A 26,307-nucleotide genomic window follows, 5' to 3' on the forward strand; every position below is an offset into this window, starting at 1 on the left:
ACTGCTTTGGCTTCTTGTAACCTGAAATCAAATTCATCCACAATTTCTGAGATAACTTGATATAATTCTAGGATTCACTTTGTCCACCACTGCTTACCAGCTGAGCTCGCCAGCTCGCAACTATTCCTCGTGCCAATGAACTTTCTCAAAGAGTCATAGGTAACATATTCCCTTTTTCTATATATGCTAACTTTCTCTTTGTTCTTCCAACATATTGAAGACCACTGAGTTTTCCTGTATGTTCCATTTGGGAAGTATTTCTATGCAAATAAAACATTAAATTTAGAGATTCATCTCTACATTTTATTTAGACTTCAGTAGCTTACCATAATTCTCCGTATTAAGACAATTCTGGCTAAGAATAGCTATAGTGGCTTCTTCTGTGTTGTATAAAGTCCAACTGAAGCCATAAACTGGACTCCTCAGGTGTCACGATCTCTGTCTTTAGTAAATCAAGAGAGGGATTGCTATGTCTGTGTAGTTGGGGCTGAGAAGGGGAAAAGTATTAGGGTGCAGAGGTGACTTCATGTCCCCCTCTACCGACACCATCAGAGTGTGGCTGCATCTGAGGAACACTCTCAGCCCATGGAGGCATCAGGAGGAGCAGCTGGGGCAGCCCAGCCTCACACATCTGCTTCCCTGGGGGTTTACGTTCGGGTGTGTAACACTGTGGGAGGGTTACTATTATGCTGTAGACAGTAATAAGTTGCAAAATCTTCAGGCTGCAGGCTGCTGATGGTGAGAGTGAATTCTGTCCCAGATCCACTGCCGCTGAACCTTGATGGGACCCCACTTTGCAAACTGGATGCAGCATAGATCAGGAGCTTAGGAGCTTTTCCTGGTTTCTGCTGATACCAATTTAAATAAGTGCTAATGCCCTGACTTGCCCTGCAAGTGATGGTGACTCTGTCTCCTACAGATGCAGACAGGGAAGATGGAGACTGAGTCATCTGGATGTCACATCTGGCACCTGAGATTGGAAACATAAAAACAAATGTCCACACAATTAATCATGTTGTTAGACAATTTCCCTGAATAGTGAAGCAGTACTCAGAAAACCTGGGCTGTGTAAACTGCTAGTGTGCTCCTTCCTTACCTGGGAGCCAGAGCAGAAGGAGCCCCAGGAGCTGAGCGGGGACCCTCATGTCCATGCTGTGTCCTGAGTGGTTCTGACTCCTACATGAAGTGTGACCAGCCTATTAATAAGCCTTCAGGGCAGGAGGATGTGCTCTGGGAACATGCAAATGAGCAGGGGACGGGGCAGGCTGGGCACAGCTGCAGGGCTGGCTCATGTCAGTAACTCAGCACCGACTCAGTGTCCCCAGATGTCCCAGGTAAGATCAAGGTAGCAGAAATTTGTCTGCAGGGAATGTGTTTCTACTGGGGACTATTTTGTTATGAGAGACATTGTTTAGATTGTTTTTTTTTTTTGACAATTTGAAATATTCCTCAGGAGCTGATGGAGTAACGTATTTCATTGGTGTATGGGGAGTACTTAGGAGGATATTACTTTTTGTAGGGAACACATAGTAAAATTTTAGATGATACAATTCTAAGGCATTTAAAAGACTCTCCTTTGATTCTGGTTAGGGAAGGGGGTATTTGTCATATACTTGCAACTTTTCTGTAAATTTATCATTGTTCCTTTCAAAAAAATCAAAAATAAAATATATTGATATGATGCTACATATATTTGTAAGTATTAGGTGATGATGTTATGCCATTGTTCTTACCAGTATAAGTTCAAGCAATTTACTACAAATACACAAAGATGACACTGAATTTTCTCAGTGCATGCAGCACTCACAGATTCACCATTATCAAGAGTGACAGGTCTCTTTAATACCCAGAGACTAAATGGGCTTCACCTTATTCTTGTTTTGGGCATCTTCATAGTCTACGTTCTTTTCTGCCATTGAGCATTATTTCCCAATGTTCATCTCTCTTAATGCGGGTGGTCACTGTACGGAGCATGTCCCTGCTATGCACCATCAATGACACTTTCCTCTTTTACATTTTATCAGTGACTGGGGACATCATCTTGACCCAAACACCAGCCTCCCTGTTAACATCTTTAGGAAAAAGGCAATCTTTTATCATGCAACTGCTCATGTACATGGAGAAATCAGTTGGATCCAGATGAAACTGGACAGGGATTTGCACTTATTTTATCTAATATCTCTAATGTGCCTAAAAATGTCCCAGCCAGGCTCAGTAGCAGAGGAAGTGGATCCAACAATGTCAGCATCAGTGGACTGCAGCCTAGGGCTCTACAAAATTTTACTGATGCCTGACTAGTGGAGCCAAATCACAATGCTGTAGCCTGTGCACAAACCTTCCTGCTGCTTTGTAAGCAGAGAGATCTGCCTGCTTGCCTTGCTGGCCAGATGGCCTGGAATGTGTATCCCTTAGAAAAGTGCTATGGTTTGACTATGTCCTCCAGAATCCATCTGTTGTAAAGTTAAATCTCAGTGTAATGGTATTGCCAGGTGGGGCCTATTGGGATGTGTTTAGGTCATGAGGGTGGTGCCCTCTAGGGAATACATTAATGACACAACAAACAGAGATTATGGGACTTGAATTTTTTCTCTCTTCTGGTCATCTGTCATGTTAAGACAAGGCCTTTCTTTCTTTGAAGGAGTCAATGCTCCAGACATCAACTTGAAAGTAGAGAAAGCAGACCTTAACCTGCCCATGCCTTGACCTTAAATTTCCCATTCCCCTGAAGTGTGAGAAAATTCATTTCTGTTCTTTATGGATTACACAGTGACAAGGAACCTGTTATAGCAGCTTGAAATGCAACAAGAGGGACAGTTCACAATCAGTGAGGACAGGATGAGGTGTATACATACCCCAGCTTCCTCATCTCTCAGGTGGAACAGCCCAGAGGAATTAACCCATGTTTCCACATGTGGTTGATCTTCAGGTATCCCGAGTCAGGTGGGTTGTTGATGTGTCTTTTATCATTCATCTTCTGTTCCCTTCCTCACTTTCCTCCTTTCCTCCCTTCCTCCCAGTGTAAATTTGCTGCGTAAGCAGGAATCCTCATTGCTGGTGGACCCGATCTAACATAGTAAAATAAACTGTTTATCTTTTCTATGACAAGTATTTCCCATCTTTATTCTTATCACTTCTCTCTCTTTGACATGTAGGAATATTCAGGAAGCACTTAATTTTTTTTAGCCAATCTGTTTTAGATTGAATTTATGCTATGATTTTTTTTTCTCTGTTTGTTAAAACAAAAAAAAAAAGTTGTAAGCCACCAACCAGCTGAAGGGTCTCCTTTTGTGGCAGACAGAACTTCAAAGAAAAAAGGAAAACTAGGTTAGGCCATGACTGGCAGGTGGGTTTAGATGTGCCTCATTATACTCTCCTCCCTTGAAGTTCAGACACAACTGACCAGCATTATCATTACAAAGGACATCTTTAGACTGACAAAACAGATGCTTTGTAGCAATAAGATACCATACTCCAACATGACAGAGAATAGGCCCTGGAGAAAATCTAAATATTTTACCCTAATAATATTTCTTCATCATATTCTGAAGTAGCCCTGCAAAGTTGCCTGTAGTGAGCGAAATTTTCATTCTTGAGAGAATCTCCTCCCCTTACTAAGTCTTTTCCTAAGAGTCTGACTTTTTCTTTTTTTTTTTTTAATGTCTGATAGACACAATTCACCATCTACTTTGTCTGCTAACCACAGGATTCTTCCACATGACAAGAACGATGGCTTCCACACACCTTTATCTTAACTCAAGTATTTCTTTATGCTGAATTCAGGTCTGTAGGTAGAGCTTAACTCTTTCAACCAGTGGTCAGTCAGGAAACCTTTGAATCCATGTACGACCTGGAAGCCCCTGCTTCAAGATATCCCACCTTTCCAGGACAAACTAATATACATCTTTCATGTATTGATTTATATCTTTCCTCATAGTTTCTGTCTCTCCAAAGTGTTTAAACCCAACGTGTAATCCTATCACCTTGGGCACATATTTGCAGGACATCCTAAGGCTGTGTCACAGGCCATAAGCTTTATCTTTGGCAAAACAAACCTATAAATTGATTGAGACCTGTCTCAGAGACTGTTTTGTTTACACTGGGTCACAAACTTAAAAATCCTCTAAAACTGCCTACATATCAATAAATCTACATTAGAGACAGTGGAGTGATCATACTTTAACAGTTAAAGCTCACAATTGAAAGGAACCTGAGTCTAAGATTTGGTCCAGCTCTCTTGTTTCATGAAAATACTTTGAGATTTTTTAAATTTTACTTTTGAGAAGGACAATTTTGGGGAATATGTTTATGGCAGTGGAATGATTAATGTCCCCACTCCAAAAGATGTCCATGTCCTTGTCTCTGGAACCCAAGTGTTATAGGACTTATTAAGAAATTATTTTAGGGAGATAGAGAGGAAAAGGGGTCCTTGGGAAGGTTTTGTTTCTTTTAAAGTAGCTCCAGAAACATTTCTTGTCTAGCAGGAAAGCCCTGGCTCTAAGAGCCAGGCTGGCAAGCTTTGATATGCAAATTCTGGCCATTAGAAACTGAGTCCAGCCAAACATGGCGATTCCCACCATCTTCTTCCTTTCTCCCACATATGCCTGACAACATGGCTGCCCCCATATATCCCCATATGTATAGAATATTTTGGCAACCTGCATTTGCATATTAAAAGGCTATGGTGGGAAAGCCAGTTACATTGCAGGCTACATGACTGACATGCCTGGTCAAACCAATCCCCAGACCCTATGCAAATCAGACACCACTTCCTCCAGCCTCCTCATACAATAGCCTCTTTTCTGCTGCACATGAAGTGTTCTCTTGGTTTGAATCCCGCCTTTCTCTGTCTCTGTAGGAGGGAGGTTTTTTCTTCTTCCTTCCTTCTTGCGTATTAAACCTTTCTCTCCTTAAAACCACTCCACTCGTGTCTGTGTTGTTTTATCCAAACTGGCATGAGACCAAGAACCCTGGTGCTCCTCCAGTCATCAGAGCCATATCATAAAAATTCTACCTTACACAGCAAAAAGACAACTTGACAGATGTAAATTAAGGACTTTTAAAATTAGAAACCTGGCTATTAAGATTAAACCAATATAATCACAAAGGTCCTTAAAATAGAGGAGGACGCTTACAGTCAGAGAGGAGCTGGGACAATGGGGAGGGATGTGGTTTGAGGAAGGAAGGGGCCATGGAAGCAGAAATATGGGAGCACCTGGAAGATAAAAAGTAGAGAATACAGTTCTCATCTCTGCAGCCTCCAGAAAGAATACAGTCCTACTGACACCTTAACAATTAGCTCAGTGAGACTTCTGATCTCTAGAATTACAGGATAATACATTTATGTTGTGGGAAGTCAATAAGACTGTGACAATTTAAACAACAGCATTGGAAACTAATGCAAGGGGAAGAGATGTCTTTCACCTCACTGAGCGCATGGTTGTCCTCTGTTCTTGGAACTATTTCCACCTTGTTTCTGGTGTCAGTTTTGTCAAGAGACAGAGAAAATTTTTCTGAGAGAAGAGCTAGCACAAGACTTCTTTTTAGTTAGAAAATCTCTTGGATAAAGTCCTACGATGATCTCTTATACGATCTGGGTATCACAGAGTTTCAGGGTCAGATCTCACAGCACATGATAGGAGTAAGAGGGTTTTGTTTGTTGGTTTGTTTTCATATTAGGAGGGAAAATTAGATTTTCAGGACACAATCTGTGAGGGACAGACTGAGTCAAAGCTATCGTAAGAGACAGAGGAGATGTGGAAGGAGTCAGGGAAATGAAACATGTGTCCCAGCTCCCAAATCTAAAATAAAATGATTGATTTCAGAAGGTGAAGCAAAGCTCTTCACCTTCCATCTTCTTAGGAAGGATCAAATTCTTCCCAGAGTCCCTGCCTCTCCTTCACTCCCCTGACATTGCATTGTGGAGCTCGTCACATGTTCTCTTAATCCCTGCTCCTGTCCCAGGCTGGGAGAGGCTCACTGACCTCACCATGCCCAGCAGGATAGAGCTGGTGCCCTAGGCAACAAAACAGAAGAGGATGGCTTCTGTGCAGATGATATAGGCTCTACCACCCGTTACATTTCACTATTGTTCTAAGTAAAGTTGTGTGGAGAGAAGAGAAGATATGGGCAAGTTTATGTGGTGGGCTTGGAGGAGGCCAGGCTCCAAGAAGGACAATTAATTCACATTTCTAATTTTCCAGGTGGCAAATGCTAGCTTTCGCAATTATGGTAATGTGGACTTTGAGTTTAAGAACAAGACAGACTTTCAGGTACTGCAATAAATGAGAAGATATTTGGAATAGGGTCCTTAGCCCAAGGCTAAGGTCAGGCTGGCAGTGCCTGAGAGCTGCCAGGTGCTGGCCCTGAGCTGTGGAGGAAGGCATCTGCTCTCCTGAACCACAGGGCTGAGGACCTGGGAGGAACTACAGGCCCTGCCCACAGGGCTGCCTGGTAGGGGCTTGAGGGAAGGAAACTGCTCACAAATTCACAGCAGCTGCATTAAGCATATATCCCACAGCCTGGCAAGAGTGAAAGTCTCAGGACCCAGACCTCAGGAGTGGCTCTAGATTCCTGGGATGGGTGCTGTCAGCTGTTCTTTCCCTGGTCCTGAATGACTGGGACCTTGTTAGAGCCAAAGAGGGAGGGTCAGCAAATGTCCTCAGAGTCTTTACTCAGCCTGACTGTGTTCTGCTTGGAAAGATAAGGACCACATATCACACAAATAAATGTAAAATTATGTGTGTATGTAATATAAATATCTAATATAAACTTTACATATCGAATAGATATAATGCTTTGGAAATAAGTTGTATTTCTTTTTTTTAAACAGAAAAATGACATTATTATTATTATTTTTAATTAATTTATTATTATTATTATATTTTAAGTTCTAGGGTACATGTGCATAACGTGCAGGTTTGTTACATATGTATACTTGTGCCATATTGGTGTGCTGCACCCATCAACTCATCAGCACCCATCAACTCGTCATTTACATCAGGTATAACTCCCAATGCAATCCCTCCCCCCTCCTCCCTCCCATGATAGGCCCCGGTGTGTGATGTTCCGCTTCCCGAGTCCATGAAAAAATGCTCATCATCACTGGCCATCAGAGAAATGCAAATCAAAACCACAATGAGATACCATCTCACACCAGTTAGAATGGCAATCATTAAAAAGTCAGGAAACAACAGGTGCTGGAGAGGATGTGGGGAAATAGGAACACTTTTACACTGTTGGTGGGATTGTAAACTAGTTCAACCATTATGGAAAACAGTATGGCGATTCCTCAAAGATCTAGAACTAGATGTACCATATGAAGCAGCCATCCCATTACTGGGGATATACCCAAAGGATTATAAATCATGCTGCTACAAAGACACATGCACACGTATGTTTATTGCAGCACTATTCACAATAGCAAAGACTTGGAGTCAACCCAAATGTCCATCAGTGACAGACTGGATTAAGAAAATGTGGCACATATACACCATGGAATACTATGTAGCCATAAAAAAGGATGAGTTTGTGTCCTTTGTAGGGACATGGATGCAGCTGGAAACCATCATTCTTAGCAAACTATCACAAGAACAGAAAACCAAACACTGCATGTTCTCACTCATAGGTGGGAACTGAACAATAAGTTGTATTTCTATATTTGTATATGCTATGTATTTTTTAATGAAAAAATATGTGATACATGTTTAAATATAAAGAGAACTTTGATTACTAGTATAAGGTATAGTTTTAAACTTTAATAAATTGAACGTGAACGTTGAAAATGAACACCAGGTGCAACACCTGATGGCCCCTTTCTTACCACAGTCCCTGAGAGTGATAAAGCTCAGGACCCTCTTCCATGTTCCCCTGGGCTGAGAGCAGAGAGCTGCCCATTGCTGAGGATGATGAGTGACCTGATGTAGGGTGTGTGGAATCACAGAGCAGCAGATGCCCAGGAGATGGATAGTGAGTCTGGGCCCTGAATGGAGGGAAGTTTTTTCACCAGAGCTCAGCATAGACAAGTCCTCTTCTGGTCATTTCCATCACAGAAAGCAGCACATGTGGCTCAGAGGCTGCATGGTCACGGATGAAGACCCTCCAAGGCTCATTTCCAACTTCCCCTCTGGCTGGGGTGATGTGGGATCTCTCTGCCCAGCTTTCATGGCTCACCAGCTGCCAGCTGCTGGGACTCTGTTCACAATGGTCTATGTCTGCTCCATGCACAAGCTTCTTAATATTTGACATTTTACTTTCTGGTCTCCAGTAACCACGACTTGCCAACCATGACCCTTCCACAGAGATTCATCAAGTAGGGCCAGAACCATGGGTTCAGCAATGTGCCGGGCCATGTGCATAAGAGAAACAAGGCGTGGCCCGCCGAGGTATGAAGTGAAGATGAATTTGCATCATGAATTCAGAGTAGGAGGTGGGAGAAAACATCCTGACATGCACCAGGCAGTGATGCCCACAAGATATACTAGAGGTGTCCATAAAGGAAGTGGGAAGAGGATGTGAGGCAAAGAGGAGATGTGAATTCAGAGGTGTCCCCCAGCCTGTTTCCCTCAGAAGATTTCAGACCCTTAGCAGCTCCTGTGCAGAGCCGTTGCTAGGGAAGATTTGTGCATGACAGGGGATAGGAGGAGGGAACACCTCCCTCTGATGGCATCTTGGTTGCTGATGGCCAGAGTGACATCTGTTCAGGCCTGCTGCTCCTGACCCAGTCAGGGATCATGTCCAGCGGGGCAGCAGGAGCCAGCGGGAGCTCAGAGTAAGGCCTGATTTCTGCTGGTGCCAGACTAGGATGCTGTTCATAGTCCAGCAAGCCCTGCAGGTGACAGTGACCCTCTCACTTGGGACACAGGGAGGGGGCTGGAGATGGCATCCACACAACATGCTGACTATTATCCAAGTGGGAAGCAAACATGCAGATGCCCAGATATTAACACGAAGCAAGCAGTTCATTCAATTTGATGCAATTCTGATCAGAAAGAGAAAAAGCAGGCTAACCACTTCATCATCAAAGAAATGTTCATGTTTAATACAAACTATCTGAGGATGAAGTTTCAGTCCCCCTTCCTCACCAGGCAGTCAGAACAGAAGGTGGAAGAGAAGAAAAGATGGGTCCAAAGTCCACAAGGTGCCTCCTGAGGCTGATCCTGCTTAGAGAAGGTGGGGGCAGTAGATCGTCTGCTGGGACTGCCACACCAATATTCCCTGGGCTGGATGGCTTAAAGGAAGGACATTTACTTCTAACAGTTTGGAAAGCTGAGAAGTCCAAGATAAAGATCCAGAAAGATCTGCTTTCTGCTGAGGACACTCCCTCTGATTTTCAGATGCCACCTTCTGTCCATGTCCTCACATGGCCTTTCCTCACTGCATGCATGGAGGTTGGGGGTGGAGGAGAGCTCAATGGGGTCTCTTTTTATAAAGACACTAATCTTGTTGAATCAGGGCCCCACCCTTATCATCTCCTTTAACCCCAATTACCACCTTATATGCTTTATCTTCAAATGCAGCTATACTGGAGGTTAGAGATTCAAGATCAGAATTTCTGAAGCACAATTTGCTCCATAGTAGGTGGACTTTGGGGACACAGCCAAGGCGGGCATGAAGGCAAGGCTGGGCTTCTAGTCTCAGAGCACAGAGTGCAGAGGTGGTTCCCATAACTCAGGACACTGGCAACTCCTCCCAGGTACTCTAGGTAACACAGAGACCACATTCCAGCCTTAGGGGCTATTGATAATGAAACATTGTCACTCCTAAGCTCTCCCAGTATTTCTATGATCAGGCTTAGATGTTAGGGTTATTATGGGGTTTGTCTACCATCTAGTGTCAGGATTGTGGCTTAGCATCTTATATAGGATTACAGATGCTGAGTCTTGACTGTGTCTTGCTGGTCTTGACTGTGAGTCTTTTCATGGATATTAATGAAGGGGATCTCAGGCCAGATTCATCCATCACTAGGCCAGATTCACAAAATAATTTCTCTTGTCAGTAAACTAGTTACATAATTGAGGACAAATGATATTCAGAAAAGTTATTTGTGACAAAAATATTATGAATTAGATTCTGTGACTCATGTGAGACGCCAAAGGTTTTGGAAAAGAGATGATGGGCCAGGAGGAATCCTGCAGGACATAAGGGCAGGGGTGGGAATGGGAAGCACAGGGTGCTGTTCTGGAACTGTCATCCCAGTCTCCTTCCTCCCATCCAAGAAACCCTTTCAGGGCAGCTCTGAGGACCACTGCAGCTAAAGAGGTGAAAGGGGGATCTTTCAGACGCCCCATTGTCTGCAGCCATTGAGCCTGCATCAGGATCACCTGTACTTATATTTCTAGGATACCTGAGGTGTTTATCCAGGTACAGCAGGCAGTGTTGAGTGTTGGTAATTACATGGAACATCCATTATGTTCCACAAGAATGTGCCCATTGTCGTGTTGATTGTGCAGTGAGGTTGTTTCTTGGTCAAAGTGAAGTCTCATGGAATATTCAAAAACCTGACATAAATTCCTCTCGAAGGTGGCAATGGTAGCCCCAGCATCTAATTGTGTGACATATATTTAGGTGTCCAAGAAGCAAGCTATTGCCATAGTCCTTTTCCCTACACAGGGGATCCTTTAATAGTTCAGTCACTCGGTTGCTATTTTCCTGACCAGGTGACTGGGTTGTTGACAATGGCCCATGATTTAGTGGAAATGGAGCAAAATATAGTGTAGGGGCAGCCTGCATGGCTACTATCATTGCATGTAGTGTGGCCCATTGGGTAGAATGTCCATGTTCAGTGTCAGTCAAAAGACCCCATCCCCTGGCTGGATGGTGGTCACACCCAGCGGACCCACTGGTGTCTGTTTCGTGCAATCATCAGGTCCCCATGCCATACCGACACAGGCATGTCTCTGAATCTTTGGCTCATTGTGGCCAAAGGAGAAGCTAAATTGTCCCCTATGGGTCATTTGTTTCCTTCTAGGATGCTTGTCATTTGTTTATGGGCATTCATTCCTTTGCACATGGATCCTGTGGAAACTGGGTTAGGGTGAATTCTGACTGCATCATTTCCATTTAATAATTTGGATCTATTGGGCCTGCCTAGCTTTACTGATTGTGTTTGTAGGCACCAAGGTGAGAATGGGTGGTTAAGGTAGTGGCATCATGTCTGATGTTCTAGCTCTGAGACACTCAGCCCTATCAGTTTCCTACAGCAAGCAAGGAGTGGCCTTTCAAAAGAGGCACAACTGGTGTCTGCTGTTGCCACAGGCTTCAGTCAGCATGCATAGAAATAGTGGACACTTGGATTTCCATCAGGGAAGCAGACTCTAAAGGTTTAAAAGATGTGCCTCAGTCATGCCTTGTTGAACAAATTCCAAGGGTACCATTGCAAAGGGCCTCGTTCAAGGATGGCAACTTTGTGCTTTTGACTAATATGACCAAAAGAACACCCAGGTAAGGTTTCTACTGTCCCCAGTACCCAAAAATAACTACTACCTTATGGGTCTCCTTCTTATTAGTGGATGCCACCAGAACATCACTGCATGCATGGTGCATAAATTAGCCACAATTAACTATACTTGGGATACCTTCTTGTAACTATACCTGGGATACTTCCTTGGTTTCCTATTCAGGTGGCCTTGGCATTCATCCTTCAACAGTCCATTGTTGGTCTGCCAAAGTGGGTTGTTCCACTGTGACACCAGGCTTTGTGACTCTTCATCTTTTCGTAACAACTATTATATTAACTAGGTAGTGTTCCAATCTTCATTGAATATGCAGTCCTGCTTTTGCTGAATACGGTTCTGGGGCTTGGAAGCTTAGCAGGCAGACAGGAGTGGATATTTCCCACTGTCATGCCTTGAATACTTAGCTATGAGTGGGGATAGCCCCTCAGGCAGCAGTGATGTTCTGTGGCACAGCAGTAAAATGTCAGTACTTTTATTGCACTCTGCAATGAGAACCATGGTCACCAGCACCCAACATGGCCCAAAGGGAATGGTCCACATGCAGATCAGGACATGAGCACATACTCACCACGGGGTCCTCATTTGTCCAGACACCTTCTGATGTCATCAGTTTAATTTTTTCTGACAGGACCTGGAAATACTGTCAGGGGGATTACAGCATATAAAAATCCCAGAAAAGTCTGAATTTGTTTTTTTCACCTTTTATCTTGAGAGAAAAATAGGGCCAGTAGCCTCTGGTGGAGACCTTGGCCCTATTCCTAACTGTGCCTTTCAGACAAAGACATTTGGGTCTGCAATGTGGCTTAACCAAACAAATACACCAACCAGGCTGCAGTCTTCCCTGGCCTTTTTCCATGTCTCTTTTGTAGAGAGTGAGCCTCCTTTTCTGTGAAGGCCTATTTTGTTGATTTTGATTCCTTCTCAGATGCTTCAGGAACCACTGAGAGTATCTTTCTTGTTTCATTATGGGTGACTCAGGGGCCATCTGATTACCCATGTCCTAAGCTCTCTGGCCCTAGGAATGAGCAGTCATACAACTGTCTAACAACTAGAGAACTGTGTACCCCATACCTATTTCCACATTCTTTTCTGTCTCAATTCAGTAAGCCAGCTGATCCTTATTAATGGGAGGAGGACAAATGTCCCATTTATCCTTCCTCCTCATTAAACATCCATCTGTATGTCCAGCCCTTGCATCCCCAGGCTGATGTCTCTGTCCTGGGCCACATACTGGAGAGTATTTTTCCTCCACCTTCACCAATAAGCCATGGTTCTCTCAGATCAAACCTTCTCACTGCACCAATTTTGTCAAGAAAGTTTGCTGTGCCCAGGTCACCAACTTACCCAAATCTAGTGAGACACAACACCCATCCACAACCAGTTACATAAAGTGAATTATTACTTACAGAGAGTCAGCATGAGAGAACACAAAGTTGCCTGGGCCTGATTGACTCTAGACCATGCATACCCCACAAGGACTGCAGCTGAGAGACCCTGGAATGCAGCCCACCCTGGGTTTTATGTCATGGAATCACATGACACACTGTGCTAGTGTTGAAGGAATTACTGTTTCCGGTAGGGACAGAAACAGAGCCCAGGCTATATTGGCCAATCGTGCCCCATCTCAGAATGTTACATTTCCAGAATATTCTACAGTTATTCCCGAAAACTACAAGCAAGAAAGGGAAGGAGACAGGGTTGATTCATGATTAAATGGAAACTGTTCTGCAAATACCAAAGTGAAATCATAACCCAGTATTTTTGTGACTGAGTTATTTCACTTAGTGTAATGTCCCCTAATTTCATGCATATTGTAGCATGTGTCAGAATTTCCCTCAATAATATGCTATTGTATGTATATACGACATATGGATTACCAGTTCTCTCCTTTGTGAAGATGTGAGTTGCTTCTACCTTTTGGCTATCATGAATAATTCGGTTCTGAATGTGGGTAGACTAATATCTTCTCAAGTTAATGTCTTCAATTAATTGGGTGTACATACAAAAATGTAATGGCTGAATTATATAGTATTTCTATTTTTGATTCTTTGAGGAATCACCATACAATTTCCCACAGCAGGTGGGCCATTTATATCACCACAACAGTGTCCACAGCAGTTCCAAATACCTAAATTCTCATCAAGGCTGGTCAGTCTCTGTAGGAAAAAAAAAAATCCTAAGAGGTGTCAAGTGGGGTTTCTTTTTCTTTTTCTAAGGATTAATAATATTGAGCATCTTTTCCTATGCTAGTTATCTAATTATCTCTAAATAATCTTCTTTAGAGAAATGTCAATTCATGTACTTTTCTCATTTTTAATCAGGTATTTTATTTTTACTGTTGATATGTAGGACTTATGTTTGTAGAGTAGATGTTATTAACCCCCATCAGATATATGATTTACAAATATTTTCTTCTATTTCACGTTGCATTTTCACTGTGTTGATTATGACTTTTGATGCACATTTAAAATTTTATGTAGTCCAATTTATTTTTTTTTTTCTACTTTGGCCTGTATGTTGGTGTTAAAGGTGTCAGTGTATAAATACTCACTTACTATGCTCAGAAGGTGACACTGCACAATCTCTCTGATGGTGGACCTAAGAGTTTTACACTCTCCCATTTTGTACCAGGGAACAGTGCAGCTACGTGAGAACCCCAAGCTTATTTGTCTTGCATTTTTGGTGACATGGATAGTTGTTCACGTTGGCTTCCTCTGGCAGGTCCACCTGGAAAGTATTATATTTGTCGAGAAAAAAGGAGGGAGGGAATGATGGCCCTGTGGACTGTGTATATTCCCTGTTGGAAATGTCAAATCCATGAAGCATAAAGGGATTTACTAGATGTATTAAATTCCTTATACATTGTTGAAAAGCCCTAAGGAACAGGCTCCAGGCAAAGCCTCTAGCACAATTCCAAGAATGGCACTTCTGGCGCAGGCTGGGGAGGAGCTCCTGCTGCCTGAAACTCCACATTCAAGCTGTCTCCCGCAGAAAAGAGAGCAGCTCTTCTCACTACTGCCCCCAGAAGGACAGCAGCTCTACTATCAACTGCTAGAGACCTGACCCCTTTCTCTGCAGCCCTGCCTGTGTTGATGACATCTTCATTTCAGTCTCATGTAGATTCATCTGTTTTCACGGGTACAGGGGTTATTTCTGCCCAAGTGCATCCTGTGGCTTTCTATTATAAATACACATCTTGCTACGCTTGAATTTCCAGGCATTACTAGTATCAAGTGCAGCATGCAGCATGCTACAACCTAATATAAACATTTTCTTTACAAAGGACACCATGGCACCCACATAACATTTTCCTCCCCAAAATGTGGGGAAACTCCAATCTGTTAAAACCAACACCATCTAGGAAAAAATATTCTTCTCTCGTGAGCCATTAATCTGTTTACTTATTATTTAATTTGTGGTCTAAATTGTAAAGGTGGCTAAAAATAGCTCTTTGATTTTTTTTTTTAAGAAAGGGTGTATAGAAAAGATTAAATTATTTAACACACATATATGAATGACTCATTTAGTTATTGTCACCAACTTTTTTCATATTTATTTTATACTCTAGTTTCTGACAATACTTTCTCTATGGTAGAGTCTGGAAAGGCTACTCCTCATGTCCTTGGCTTCCTAAGTCCCAGATGTGGTGAAGAATGCCCATCAAATGTGTTGCTACAGAACGCTTTTGGATTGAGACGAGGGAGGGTAACTGCCTGATCTCACTCAAATGTGCGCATTTTCCTGGTCTGGGTCACAGCCAGGCAGCCCAGTCCTGTGGGCACAATATCTTCACTTGCCAGGTTTCTAACAAAATGAGAGTATCTTCCTTCAGTGTGGAAAACACGGGGCGGGCAGGGTCAAGGGATAGCAAAAGGAGTGCTTGGAGTTGCCCGAGTTTCCACTCTGGTTTCCCCAAATGTTTTCCATCCATCTAATTCATGATAATAAACACCTTTCTGCCTAAAAAGTCATAATGGCTTTTCTCAGATCTAAATGATTCTGTGATAAAACTAAAGAGAAAAAATAAATACACTTTTCAACATTTAAGCTGACCAGGAGGCTGTCCCTGGTGTTTTCACCTCCACATCCCACTATACATTTCCTCTTCCCTTTGCCTCACTGGGGATCCAAGTGCAGGTAATGCTTCACATGACTGTGATCCCTAGAACTTCATCCTGATGACTGTTGAAATCTTCTCTGAGTTTTACCAGGGGAAATGGCAATAAATAGAAACATTCCAGAAGGTCACCTAGGTTTTATGTTTTCTGTACTTCCTCTCTAAAATATGTAAAATCAATTATGTTTGCTCTTGCTTTATGTGGACTACATCTATGGCCCCAGCACACACTCTAAAATCTGTTGTTGACAACTTATCCAGTATTGTATTAAGTCTAAATGGTCACATGCTTATCCTATCATTTCTTCCAATTTAATGGAATAATTGTTATGTCAACCCTTTGGATTAAGAACCATCAACCAGCCCAGCGCAGTGGCTCACATGTGTAATCCCAGCTCTTTGGGAGGCAGAGGTGGGCAGATCATGAGGTCAAGAGATTGAGACCATCCTAGTCCATATGGTAAAACCACGTCTCTACTAAAACTACAAAAATTAGCTGGGTGTGATGGTGTACACCTGTAGTGACAGCTACTTGGTAGACTGAGGCAGGAGAAAAGCTTGAACCCAGGAGACACAGGTTGGAATGAGCCGAGATGGTGCTAATGCTCTCCAGGCTGGCAGCAGAGCAAGACTCCATCTAAAAAAAAAAAAGAAAAAGAACCGTCAACCGTCAACCAGAAAACCATAGCCCTGAGAAAATAGAACTCGAGCATTTCAAGGTGTTCAGTTGGCATAACAATGATGAGTCTACAGCTCATTTTCAAGATAAAAATATTCAGTTTATGGGAATAAAAGCACCAAGCCCCGTGAGTGTTTCAGAGCCTCCACCACTTCTGAAAGCATAGCAATTCAACAGTACAAGGGTTTGTGTGCCAGCTTTGCTTGACTAATAATGAGTTTTTCCCTGTCTATAGGGAAAGCTGCACCTGTGCACATGACAAGAGCATGAGCTACACTTCGCTTCACTTATTTTTTGAGGTAAACAGCTTGCATGATCCAAATCCATATTATAGATGAATTTCCTGACTCTGATAAAAGCACTTGGAATATCCTCAAGTAGTATTTTATGCAGAAACATAACCAAAAAGAAAGGTAAATTTGTATTTAGGAAAATAACCACTATCCTCCTCATGTTACATGAGGTCCACTAGAATTACCTGATACCAGCTGTTAGTCTGAGCCCTGATGTGTCAAACAATGTTAGGGGTTCTTCTTGGCAAATTAGGTGTTTGGAAGAGCCGGTAGCCCTGTACATCTCAGTTAGCTGAAACTCATATTGTTGAGTCCCCACGGGGACCTCCATAACCTTGGTTCGTGAGACTCTCTGGGAAAGCTGGGAAAGGTGACTGACTAAAGTCCATGTGTTGAATCATCCTCATTGTTAAAAGCCCCTGCTCTTTACTGGCATTTCAATTAATACTCACTTGTAAAGCATTTTCTGTGATTATGGCTCATTTTTGAAACATCTAGTCATAGCTCATCCAGAATGGCTTTGTCTGCAATCATCCTGTTGAATTTCTTTTAAGGCCTGATGATCTGTCAAAACTAACAGCCAATATTATTAAACTGCTATTCTCTTTGCAATGTGATCTTCAGATGTAACCCTTGCAGTTTACCCACTGTTATAGTTTTTACATTTCCAAGGCTTCCCTGACAATGGCACTGATGTGACTCCATCCAGTATCCATTGCTGTGAGAACTCTATTTGGCATATAATCATTGTGGGCATGAACATAATGGAGACTTTCATAGGATGCAATGGTTATTATTCAGTATTAGTCAAAATTTGTTCTAGTTCTACCTTGGGAGCTCTACTTGGTTGGAAAAATATTTTAGGTGAGGACAACCATTTAGTAGAGTTTTAAAATAAAGAATGCAAAGAAATTATCTTAGCAAGAGTATCAACTCTATGTGGTGCAGAATGCCATTTTTGTACGGAATGTAACAAAGGTTATTTAAATGTATATGAATACTATATATATATATTTGTAGCCCACTTTTTATCAAATAAATATATATTCACTTCTATGTATGTTATATACATATATGCACATATTTCCATAAAGTAAATTTTAATTTTTTATTGAAATATTAGTTTTATTTTTGACTTTAATTTTCCCTTAATAACTTTATAATTTGATTACTAAATGTTCACATTTATACCACCAATTAAGAAAAATACATGTGTGTATATACAGGTAGAGGTGTAAACACTGTATCAGGAAGCTTTTATGCATTAATGATTGGTAACTGGTTAAATACACAACTCAGTGGGTGATAACAGGAAACATTTGTTTTCATGTTCATGGATGCTCATGTTCACAATCATCTGGCTGATCAAGGAAGAGCTCAGCTGAGTGGTTTCTCTGAAGGGCACTGAGCTTGCCTTCAGTCTATAGATATCAATTTTCTGAGGACAAGGCTGAACAGCAGTGAGTACACATGATACAAGATTCTTGTGGCAGGTCTCAGGAGTCAACAACATCCCAAACCAAACTGCACAGTTGAATTTAAGCCCAATAATTTCTAACATAGTTTCACACATTTTAAATATATTCCTTTACTTCAGTGAGTACAAATTTTCAAGAAAATGTTAACTCCATTTAATTAAAAAGGTGTTTGATCATTCCATGGACAAACAATTATGCTTTCAACCTTTAAAACCTTGAAAATATTTGAAAATGTAAACATGCTTTAAGAGGAAAACAAAGCTGGATGTGTTTTCAATATGTGGTTTTAAATTTAATTTTTTAATGGCCTCATTGGGGGAGAAATCATTTTAACTTATGTAAATGTTCCTTTTTGTCTCTCTTTTGTCCTGTAGAGTTGCCCAATAAGAGGTCCTCCCATGAGATGTGGAAGTCAGAAAAGAATGACTCAATATTCTCCATTGGTACTTAAGACAGACACAGGGACAGAGGTGAGGACTGGAGAAACATCTGGAAGGATGCTGTAGGAAGCTGTCAGCATCATAACACCCACCCTTACACTTCCACACAGGATTGAGGACCACATGGTTAGAAAGCCCATAATTAGGGGCAGGTGCATTCTCTTTTCTGAGGGAGCACCAGAGAATCCTGCTTCTAATATCTTCTTCATGACTACTATATCCTTGGCTTTGAAAGATTGTAATGTGAAAGTTAATCAGAGAAACTGAGTCATTCTTGTCATACCCAACAGATTCAAGAAACCAGGAGGAAAGGCACTCAGGATGCAAAATATTGTTTCTAGAATGCAATTGAAATAGGCCCTATTATCCCATGGAACCAATGTTTATGGATTTTTGAATAAATGTAGATATTGAACCCCCCAGTCTTAAAACTCCAGATAGTTACATTTGTCTTATCTGAGTTCTTTTTTTCAGGAAGCCAACCATCAGGCCTCCAGATACCATAAAGGAGCTGAAACTTACATATCACTGAATCAGGACAGTGAGATCCTATGCCCATTATCATTGCCTAACTGACTTCCTGCTTCCTGTTGATCAAATTACCTTCCTTGCCCCTCCCTAATTTCTGTGTTCCCACTTTTCTTCCCTGCTATATAAACCTCTAATTTTCAGTTTGCCGTGGAGATACATTTGTGAATGGTGTCCCATCTCCTCGGCTGCAGCACCTGATTAAAGCCTATTCCTTGGCAATACATGTTGTATTAGTGATTGGCTTTCTGTGTGGTGTGCAGCAGGATCTACATCAAATCCCTGGCATTTCAATGACAAAGTTCTCTGCAAGCTTCACTGCTCTGGCTTATTGTAACCTGAAATCAAATTTACCCACAACTTCTGAGATAAGTTGATATAATTCTAGGATTCACTTTGTCCACCACTGCTTACCAGTCTGAGCTTGCCAGCTCCCAACCCTTCCTAGTGCCAATGAACTTTCTCAAAGAGCAATAGGTAATATTTTCCCTTTTTCATAAAACGTTAACATTCTCTTTGTTCTTCCAACACACTGAAGACCACTGAGTTTTCCTGTATGTCCCATTTGGCAAATATTTCTATGCAAATAAAACATTACATTTAGAGATTCATCTCTACATTTCAATTAGACTTCAGTAGTTTACTGTAATTCTCTGTATTAAGACAATTCCTGCTTAGAATATCTATAGTGGCTTCTTCTATGTAATATGAATTCCAAACGAAACCATAAACTATACTCCTCGGGTGTCATGATCTCTGTCTGTATTATTAAATCAGGAGAGGCATTGCTATGTCTGTGCAGCTGGCGCTAAGAAAGAAAAAGGAATTGGGATGCAGAGGTGACTTCATGTCCCCCTCTACCAACACCATCAGAGTATGGCTGCATCTGAGGAACACTCTCAGCCCATGGAGGCATCAGGAGGAGCAGCTGGGGCAGCCCAGCCTCACATATCTGCTTCCCTGGGGGTTTATGTTTGGGTGTGTAACACTGTGGGAGGGTGACTATTATGCTGTTGACAGTAATAAGTTGCAAAATCTTCAGGCTGCAGGCTGCTGATGGTGAGAGTGAATTCAGTCCCAGATCCACTGCCACTGAACCGAGATGGGACCCCGCTTTCCAAACTGGATGCAGCATAGATCAGGAGCTTAGGGACTTTCCCTGGTTTCTGCTGATACCAAGCTAAATAACTGCTAATGGTCTGACTAGCCCGACAAGTGATGGTGACTCTGTCTCCTACAGATGCAGATAAGGAAGATGGAGACTGGGTCATCTGGATGTCACATTTGGCACCTGAGATTGGAAACATAAAAACAAATGTCCAAACAAGAGTAAGAGAACTTCGCTAAATAGGCAGGCAGTACTGAGCACACTGGGTTGGGTAAACTGTTAGTGATCTCCTTCCTTACCTGAGAGCCAGAGCAGCAGGAGCCCCAGGAACTGAGTGGGGATCCTCATGTCCATGCTGTGTCCTGACTGGCTCTGACTCCTGCACGAAGCGTGTCCAGCCTATTAATAAGTCTTCAGGGCAGGAGGATGTGCTCTGAGAATATGCAAATGAGCAGGGAACAGGGCAGGCTGGGCACAGCTGCAGGGCTGTCTCATCTCAGTAACTCAGCACCAGCTCAGTGTCACCAGGTGTCTCAGGTAAGACAAGAGTAGCAGAAATTTGTCTGAAGAGAATATGTTTCTACTGGGGACTATTTTGCTATTAGAAACCTTTTTTCAGGGTTTTTTGTTTTGTTTTGTTTTTGTTTTTGACAATTTGAAATATTCCTCAGGAGTCAATGGAGTAATGTATTTCATTAGCATGTGGGGATTATTTAGAACAGTCTTGTTTGTAGGAACACATAGTAAAACGTTAGATGGTAGGATTCTTAGGTCTTCAAAAGACTCTCGTATGATTCCAGTTAGTGAAGGGGGTAAGTGAGCTATACTTGCAAAATTTCTGTGAGTTTAATATTGTTGCTTTCTAAAAATGTTACAAATAAAACTTATTTACATGGGGCAATGTGTATTTGTAAGTATTAGGTAATGGTGTTATGCCATTGTTCTTACCAGTATAAGATCAAACAATTTACTTCAGATACACTAAGTTGATACCGTGTTCCCTCAATGCACGCAGTGCTCACAGATCCACCATTTTCAAGAGCTACCGGTCTCTATAATACCCAGAGACTAAATGGGCTGCACCTTTTTCTTATTTTGAGCTCCTCCATAGTCTACCTTCTTTTCTGCCATTGAGCATTATTTCCCAATGTTCATCTCTTTTAGTGAGGGTGGCCACTGCATGGAGGATGTCCCCGCCACGCACCATCAATGCCACTTTCCTCTTTTACATTTTATCAGTGACTGGGGATATCATCATGACCCATACACGAGCCTCCCTGTTAACATCTTTAGGAAAGAGACACTCACTCTCTTATCAAGCAGTTGCCCATGTACATGTAGAAACCAGCTGGATCCAGATGAAATTGGACAGGGATTTGCACTCATTATATCTCACAGCTCTAATGTGCCAAAAAAGGTCCCAGCCTGGCTCAGTAGCAGGGGAAGTGGATGCAACTATATCAGCATCAGTGGGCTGCAGCCTAGGGCTCCATAAAATTTTACTGATGCCTGACTAGGGGAGCCAAATCACAGTGCTGTAGCCTGTGCACAAACCTTCCTGCTGCTTTGTCTTTGCCTGTGATTTCTGTGTCTCCCTAAAGTTTATAAAACCAATGTGTAACCCAAACACCTTGGGCACAAGTTTGCAGGACCACATAAGCCTGTGTCACAGGCCATAAGCCTTTTCTTTGGCAAAATAAACCTACAACTTGATTGAGACCTGTCTCAGATTCTGTTTTATTTACACTGGGTCACAAAATTTAAAAATCCTCTAAAACTATTTATACATCCATAAGTCTACAGTAGAGACAGAGCAGTGAGCTTACTCCAACAGTTAAAACTCACAAGTTAGAGGAAGCTGAGTCTAAGATTTTGTCCAGCTTTTTTGCTTCATAAAAATATTTTGTGATTTTTTTTAAATTTTAGTTTAGAGAAGGACAATTTTGGGGAATATGTTTATGGCGGTGGAATGAATAATGTCCCTACCCCAAAAGATGTCCATGTCCTTGTCTCTGGAACCCAAGTGTTATAGGAGTTTTTAAGAAGTTATTTTAGATAGAGAGGAAAAGGGGTCCTTGGGTAGGTTTTGTTTCTTTTAAAGCAGCTCCAGAAATGTTTCTTGTCTAGCAGGAAAGCCCTGGTTCTTAGAGGGCTGGCAAGCTTTGATATGCAAATACCAACCATTAGAAATTGAGTCCAGTCAAACATGGTGATTCCCACCTTCTTCTTCCTTGTCCCCACATGTGCCTGGCAACATGGCTGCCCCCACATATCCCCATGTGTGTAGAACATTATGACACCCTGCATTTGTATATTAAAACCCTAGGGTGGGAGGACAAGTTTTTTCTCAGGCTACATGAATGACATGCCTGGTCATACCAAACCCCTAAGCCCTATGCAAATCAGACACCACCTCCTTCAGCCTCCTCATATAAGCAGCCACTTTTCCGCCGCACATGGAATTTTCTCTTAGTTCGAATCCCCCCTCCCTCTGTCTGTGTACGGGGGAGCTCTTTTCTTCTTCCTTCCTTCTTCCGTATTAAACTTTTCGCTCCTTAAAACAACTCCACACATATCCGTGTCGTTTTAAACAAATGGGAGTGAGACTGAGAACCCTGGTGTTCCTCCAGTCATTGGAGTGGCATCATAACAATTCTACATTATATAGCAAAAAAAGAACTTGACAGATGTAAGTTAAGGACTTTGCGAATAAGCAACCTGGTTATCCAGATGAAATCAATACAATCACAAAGCTCATTAAAATAGAGGAGCAGGCTCTCAGTCAGAGAGGAGCTGGGACAATGGGGAAGTATGTGGCTTGAGGAAGGGAGGGGCCATGGAACCAGAAATGTGGGAGCACCTGGAAGATAAAAAGCAGAGAATACAATTCTCTCCTCTGGAACCTCCAGAAGGAATACAGACCTACTGACACCTTAACATTAGCTCAGTGAGACTTCTGACCTCCAGAACTACAGGGTAATACATTTATGTTGTGTGAAGCCAATAAGACTGTGACAATTTAAACAACAGCGTTGGAAACTAATGCAAGGGGAAGAGACGTCTTTCACCTCACTGAAAGCATGGTTGTCCTCTGTTCTTGGAAATATTTCCACCTTGTCTTCTGGTGTCAGTTATGACAAGAGACAGAGAAAATTTCTCCGAGAGAAAAGCTAGCATGAGAATTCTTTTTAGTTAGAAAATCTCTTGGATAAAGTCCCATGATTATCTCTTATACCATCTGGGTGTCACAAAGTTTAGGGGTCAGATCTCACAGCACATGATAGGAGAAAGAGGGTTTTATTCGTTGGTTTGTTTTCATATTAGGAGGGAAATTAGATTTTCAGGACACAATCTGTGAGGGACAGACTGAGTCAGAGCCATTGTAAGAGAAAGAGGAGATGTGGAAGGAGTCAGGGCAATGAAACATGTGTCCCAGCTCCCAAATCTAAAATGAAGTGGTTGATTTTAAAAGGTGAAGCAAACCTCTTCACCTTCCATCTTCTTAGGAAGGATCAAATTCTTCCCAGAATCCCTGCCTCTCCTTCACTCCCCTGACATTGCATTGTGGAGCTCGTCACATGTTCTCTTAATCCCTGCTCCTATCTCAGGCTGGGAGAGGCTCACTGTCCTCACCACGCCCAGCAGGATAGAGCTGGTGCCCTAGGCACCAAAGGAGAAGAGGATGGTTTCTGTGCAGGCGATGAGAGTTTTAACGCATGTTACATTTCACTGTAATTCTAAGTAAAGTTGTGTGGAGAGAAGAGAAGATATGAGTAACTTCATCTGGTGGGGCTGGAAGAGGCCAGACTCTGAGAATGACAACGAATTTACATCTCTAATTTTCCAGGTGGCAAATGCTAGCTTTAGAAATTGTGGAAATGTAGACTTTGAGTTGAATAACAAGACAGACTTAAGGTAGCGCAATAAATGAGGAGACATTTGGAATAGGGTCCTTAGCCCAGGGCTAAAGTCAGACTGGCAGTGCCTGAGAGCTGCCAGACGCTGGCCCAGCACTGTGGGGGAAGCACCTGCTCTCCTGAGCCACAGGGCTGAGGACCTGGGAGGAACCACAGGCCCTGGCCACAGGGCTGCCTGGCAGGGGCTTGAGGGAAGGAAACTGCTCACAAATTCAGAGGATCTGCATTAAGCATATATCCTGCAGCCTGGCAAGAGTGAAAGTGTCAGAGACTTTCAGTGGGCTCCAGGGTCCTGAATGACTTTGACCCTGTTAGAGTCAAAGAGGGAGGGTCAGCAAATGTCCTCAAAGTCTTTACTCAGCCAGACTCTGTTCTGCTTGGAAAGAAAAGGAACACGTGCTACACAAATAAACATAACATTATGTGTATCTGTAATAAGAATTTCTAATATAAATTTTATATATTGAATACATATATTTTAGAAATAAGTTGTATTTGTATATTTGAATATACTATGTGTCTATTTACGAATAAATATGTGGTACATGTTTATATATAAAGAGATATAACTTTGGTTGCTAGTATAAGGTATCGTTTTAAACTTTAATAAATTGAATGTGAACATTAAAAATGAGCACTGGGTGCACCACCTCATGGCCCCTCCTCACTCCAGGGCCTGAGGGTCATAAAGCTCAGGACCCTCTTCGATATCCCCCTGGGCAGAGAGCAGTGAACTCCCCATTGCTGAGGATGATGAGTGACCTGAGGGGGGTCTGTGGAATCACAGAGCAGTAGATGCCCAGGAGATAGATGGATAGTGAGTCTGGCTCTTGAATGGAAGGAGGTTTTGTCCCCAGAGCTCAGCATAGACAAGTCCTCTTCCAGTCATTTCTGCCAAACGAAGTGCACATGTGGCTCAGAGGCTGCATGGTCATAGGATGAAGACCCTCCATGACTCATTCCCAACTTCCCCTCTGCCCAGCTTTCATGGCTCACCAGCTGCTGGGACTCTGTTGACAACGGCCTATGTCTGCCCCACACACAAGCTTCTCAATAGTTGCCATTTTATTTTCTGGTCTCCAATAACCACAACTTGGCAACCATGACCCTTCCGCAAAGATTCATGGAGTGGGATCAGAACTAGGGTTCAGCAATGTGCCCGGGCATGTATGTAAGAGAAACAAGGCATAGACAGCCCATGTCTGAAGTGAGAATGAATTTTCATCATGAATTCGGAGTAGGAGGTGGGAGAAAACATCCTGACATGCTCCGTGCAGTGATGCCCACAAATACACTAGAGGTGCCCATAGAGGTGGTGGGAAGGGGGTGTGAGGCAAAGAGAGGATGTGAATTCAGAGATATCCCCCAGCTTGTTCCCCTGAGAACATTTCAGACCCTTAGCAGCCCCTGTGCAGAGCTGTTACTGGGGAAGATTTGTGCAGGACAGGGACAGGTGGAGTGAGAACCTACTTCTGAAGGCATCTTGGTTGCTGATGGCCACAGTGACATCTGGTCAGGCCCACTCTCCCTGATCCAGGCAGGGATCATGTCCAGGAGGGCAGCAGGAGCCAGCAGGAGCTCAGAGCCAGGCCCAGGTTCTGCTGGTGCCAGGCTAGGATGTTCTTCATATTCTGGCCAGCTCTGCAGGTCACAGTGAGCCCCTCACCTGAGACACATGGAGGGGGATGAAGATGGCATCCACATCACATGCTCACTGTCATCCAAGTAGGGGAACAGACACGCAGATCCCCAAATATTAATACCAGGCTTGTAGTTCATCCAACTTGGTGCAATTCTGATCAGAAGGAAAAACAGGCTAACAACTTCATCATCAAGGAAAGTTCATGTTTAATACAAACTATCTGAGGCTGAAGCCTGACTTCCCCTTCCTCACCAGGCAGTAAGAATAGCAAGAACAAGAGGAGAAAAGCTACGTCCCAAAGTCCACAAGGTGCCTCCTGAGGCTGATCCTGCTCAGAGAAGGTGGGAACAGTGGATGAGTCTACTGGGACTGCCACACCAACATACCCTCAGCTGGATGGCTTCAACCACAGACATTTATTACTAACTTATTAGACATGTACTGTGAATGTATTAGAAGCCTGGAAGTTTCAAGACCAAGGTCCAGAAGGATTTGCTTTCTGGTGAGAACCCTGTTTCTTGTTTCCAGATGTCCTCTCTGGACACATCGTCTCATGGGTTCAGCAATGTGCCAGGGCATGTGTAGGAGAAGCAAGTACATGCTTTCCTTGGTGCACGCTTGGAGGCTGGTGAGGGGTTAAAGAGCAGCTCAA

The 26,307-nt window shown here is 42.7% G+C and overlaps 2 gene segments (V, D, J or C); both read right to left on the reverse strand.

The window, feature by feature from the left end:
• Nucleotides 1-637: 637 nt before the first annotated feature.
• Nucleotides 638-1,180, reverse strand: LOC105471748 (immunoglobulin kappa variable 1-39-like). The segment is given in 2 exon segments: nt 638-970; nt 1,097-1,180. Coding segments are annotated over 2 exon segments (378 nt in total).
• An 18,740-nt stretch (nt 1,181-19,920) lies between these two features.
• LOC105471747 (immunoglobulin kappa variable 1-5-like) lies at nt 19,921-20,616 on the reverse strand. The segment is given in 2 exon segments: nt 19,921-20,279; nt 20,396-20,616. Coding segments are annotated over 2 exon segments (378 nt in total).
• Nucleotides 20,617-26,307: the final 5,691 nt, after the last annotated feature.

The sequence above is a fragment of the Macaca nemestrina genome, chromosome 13, assembly GCF_043159975.1.
Source record: "Macaca nemestrina isolate mMacNem1 chromosome 13, mMacNem.hap1, whole genome shotgun sequence".
Lineage (NCBI taxonomy): Eukaryota > Metazoa > Chordata > Mammalia > Primates > Cercopithecidae > Macaca > Macaca nemestrina.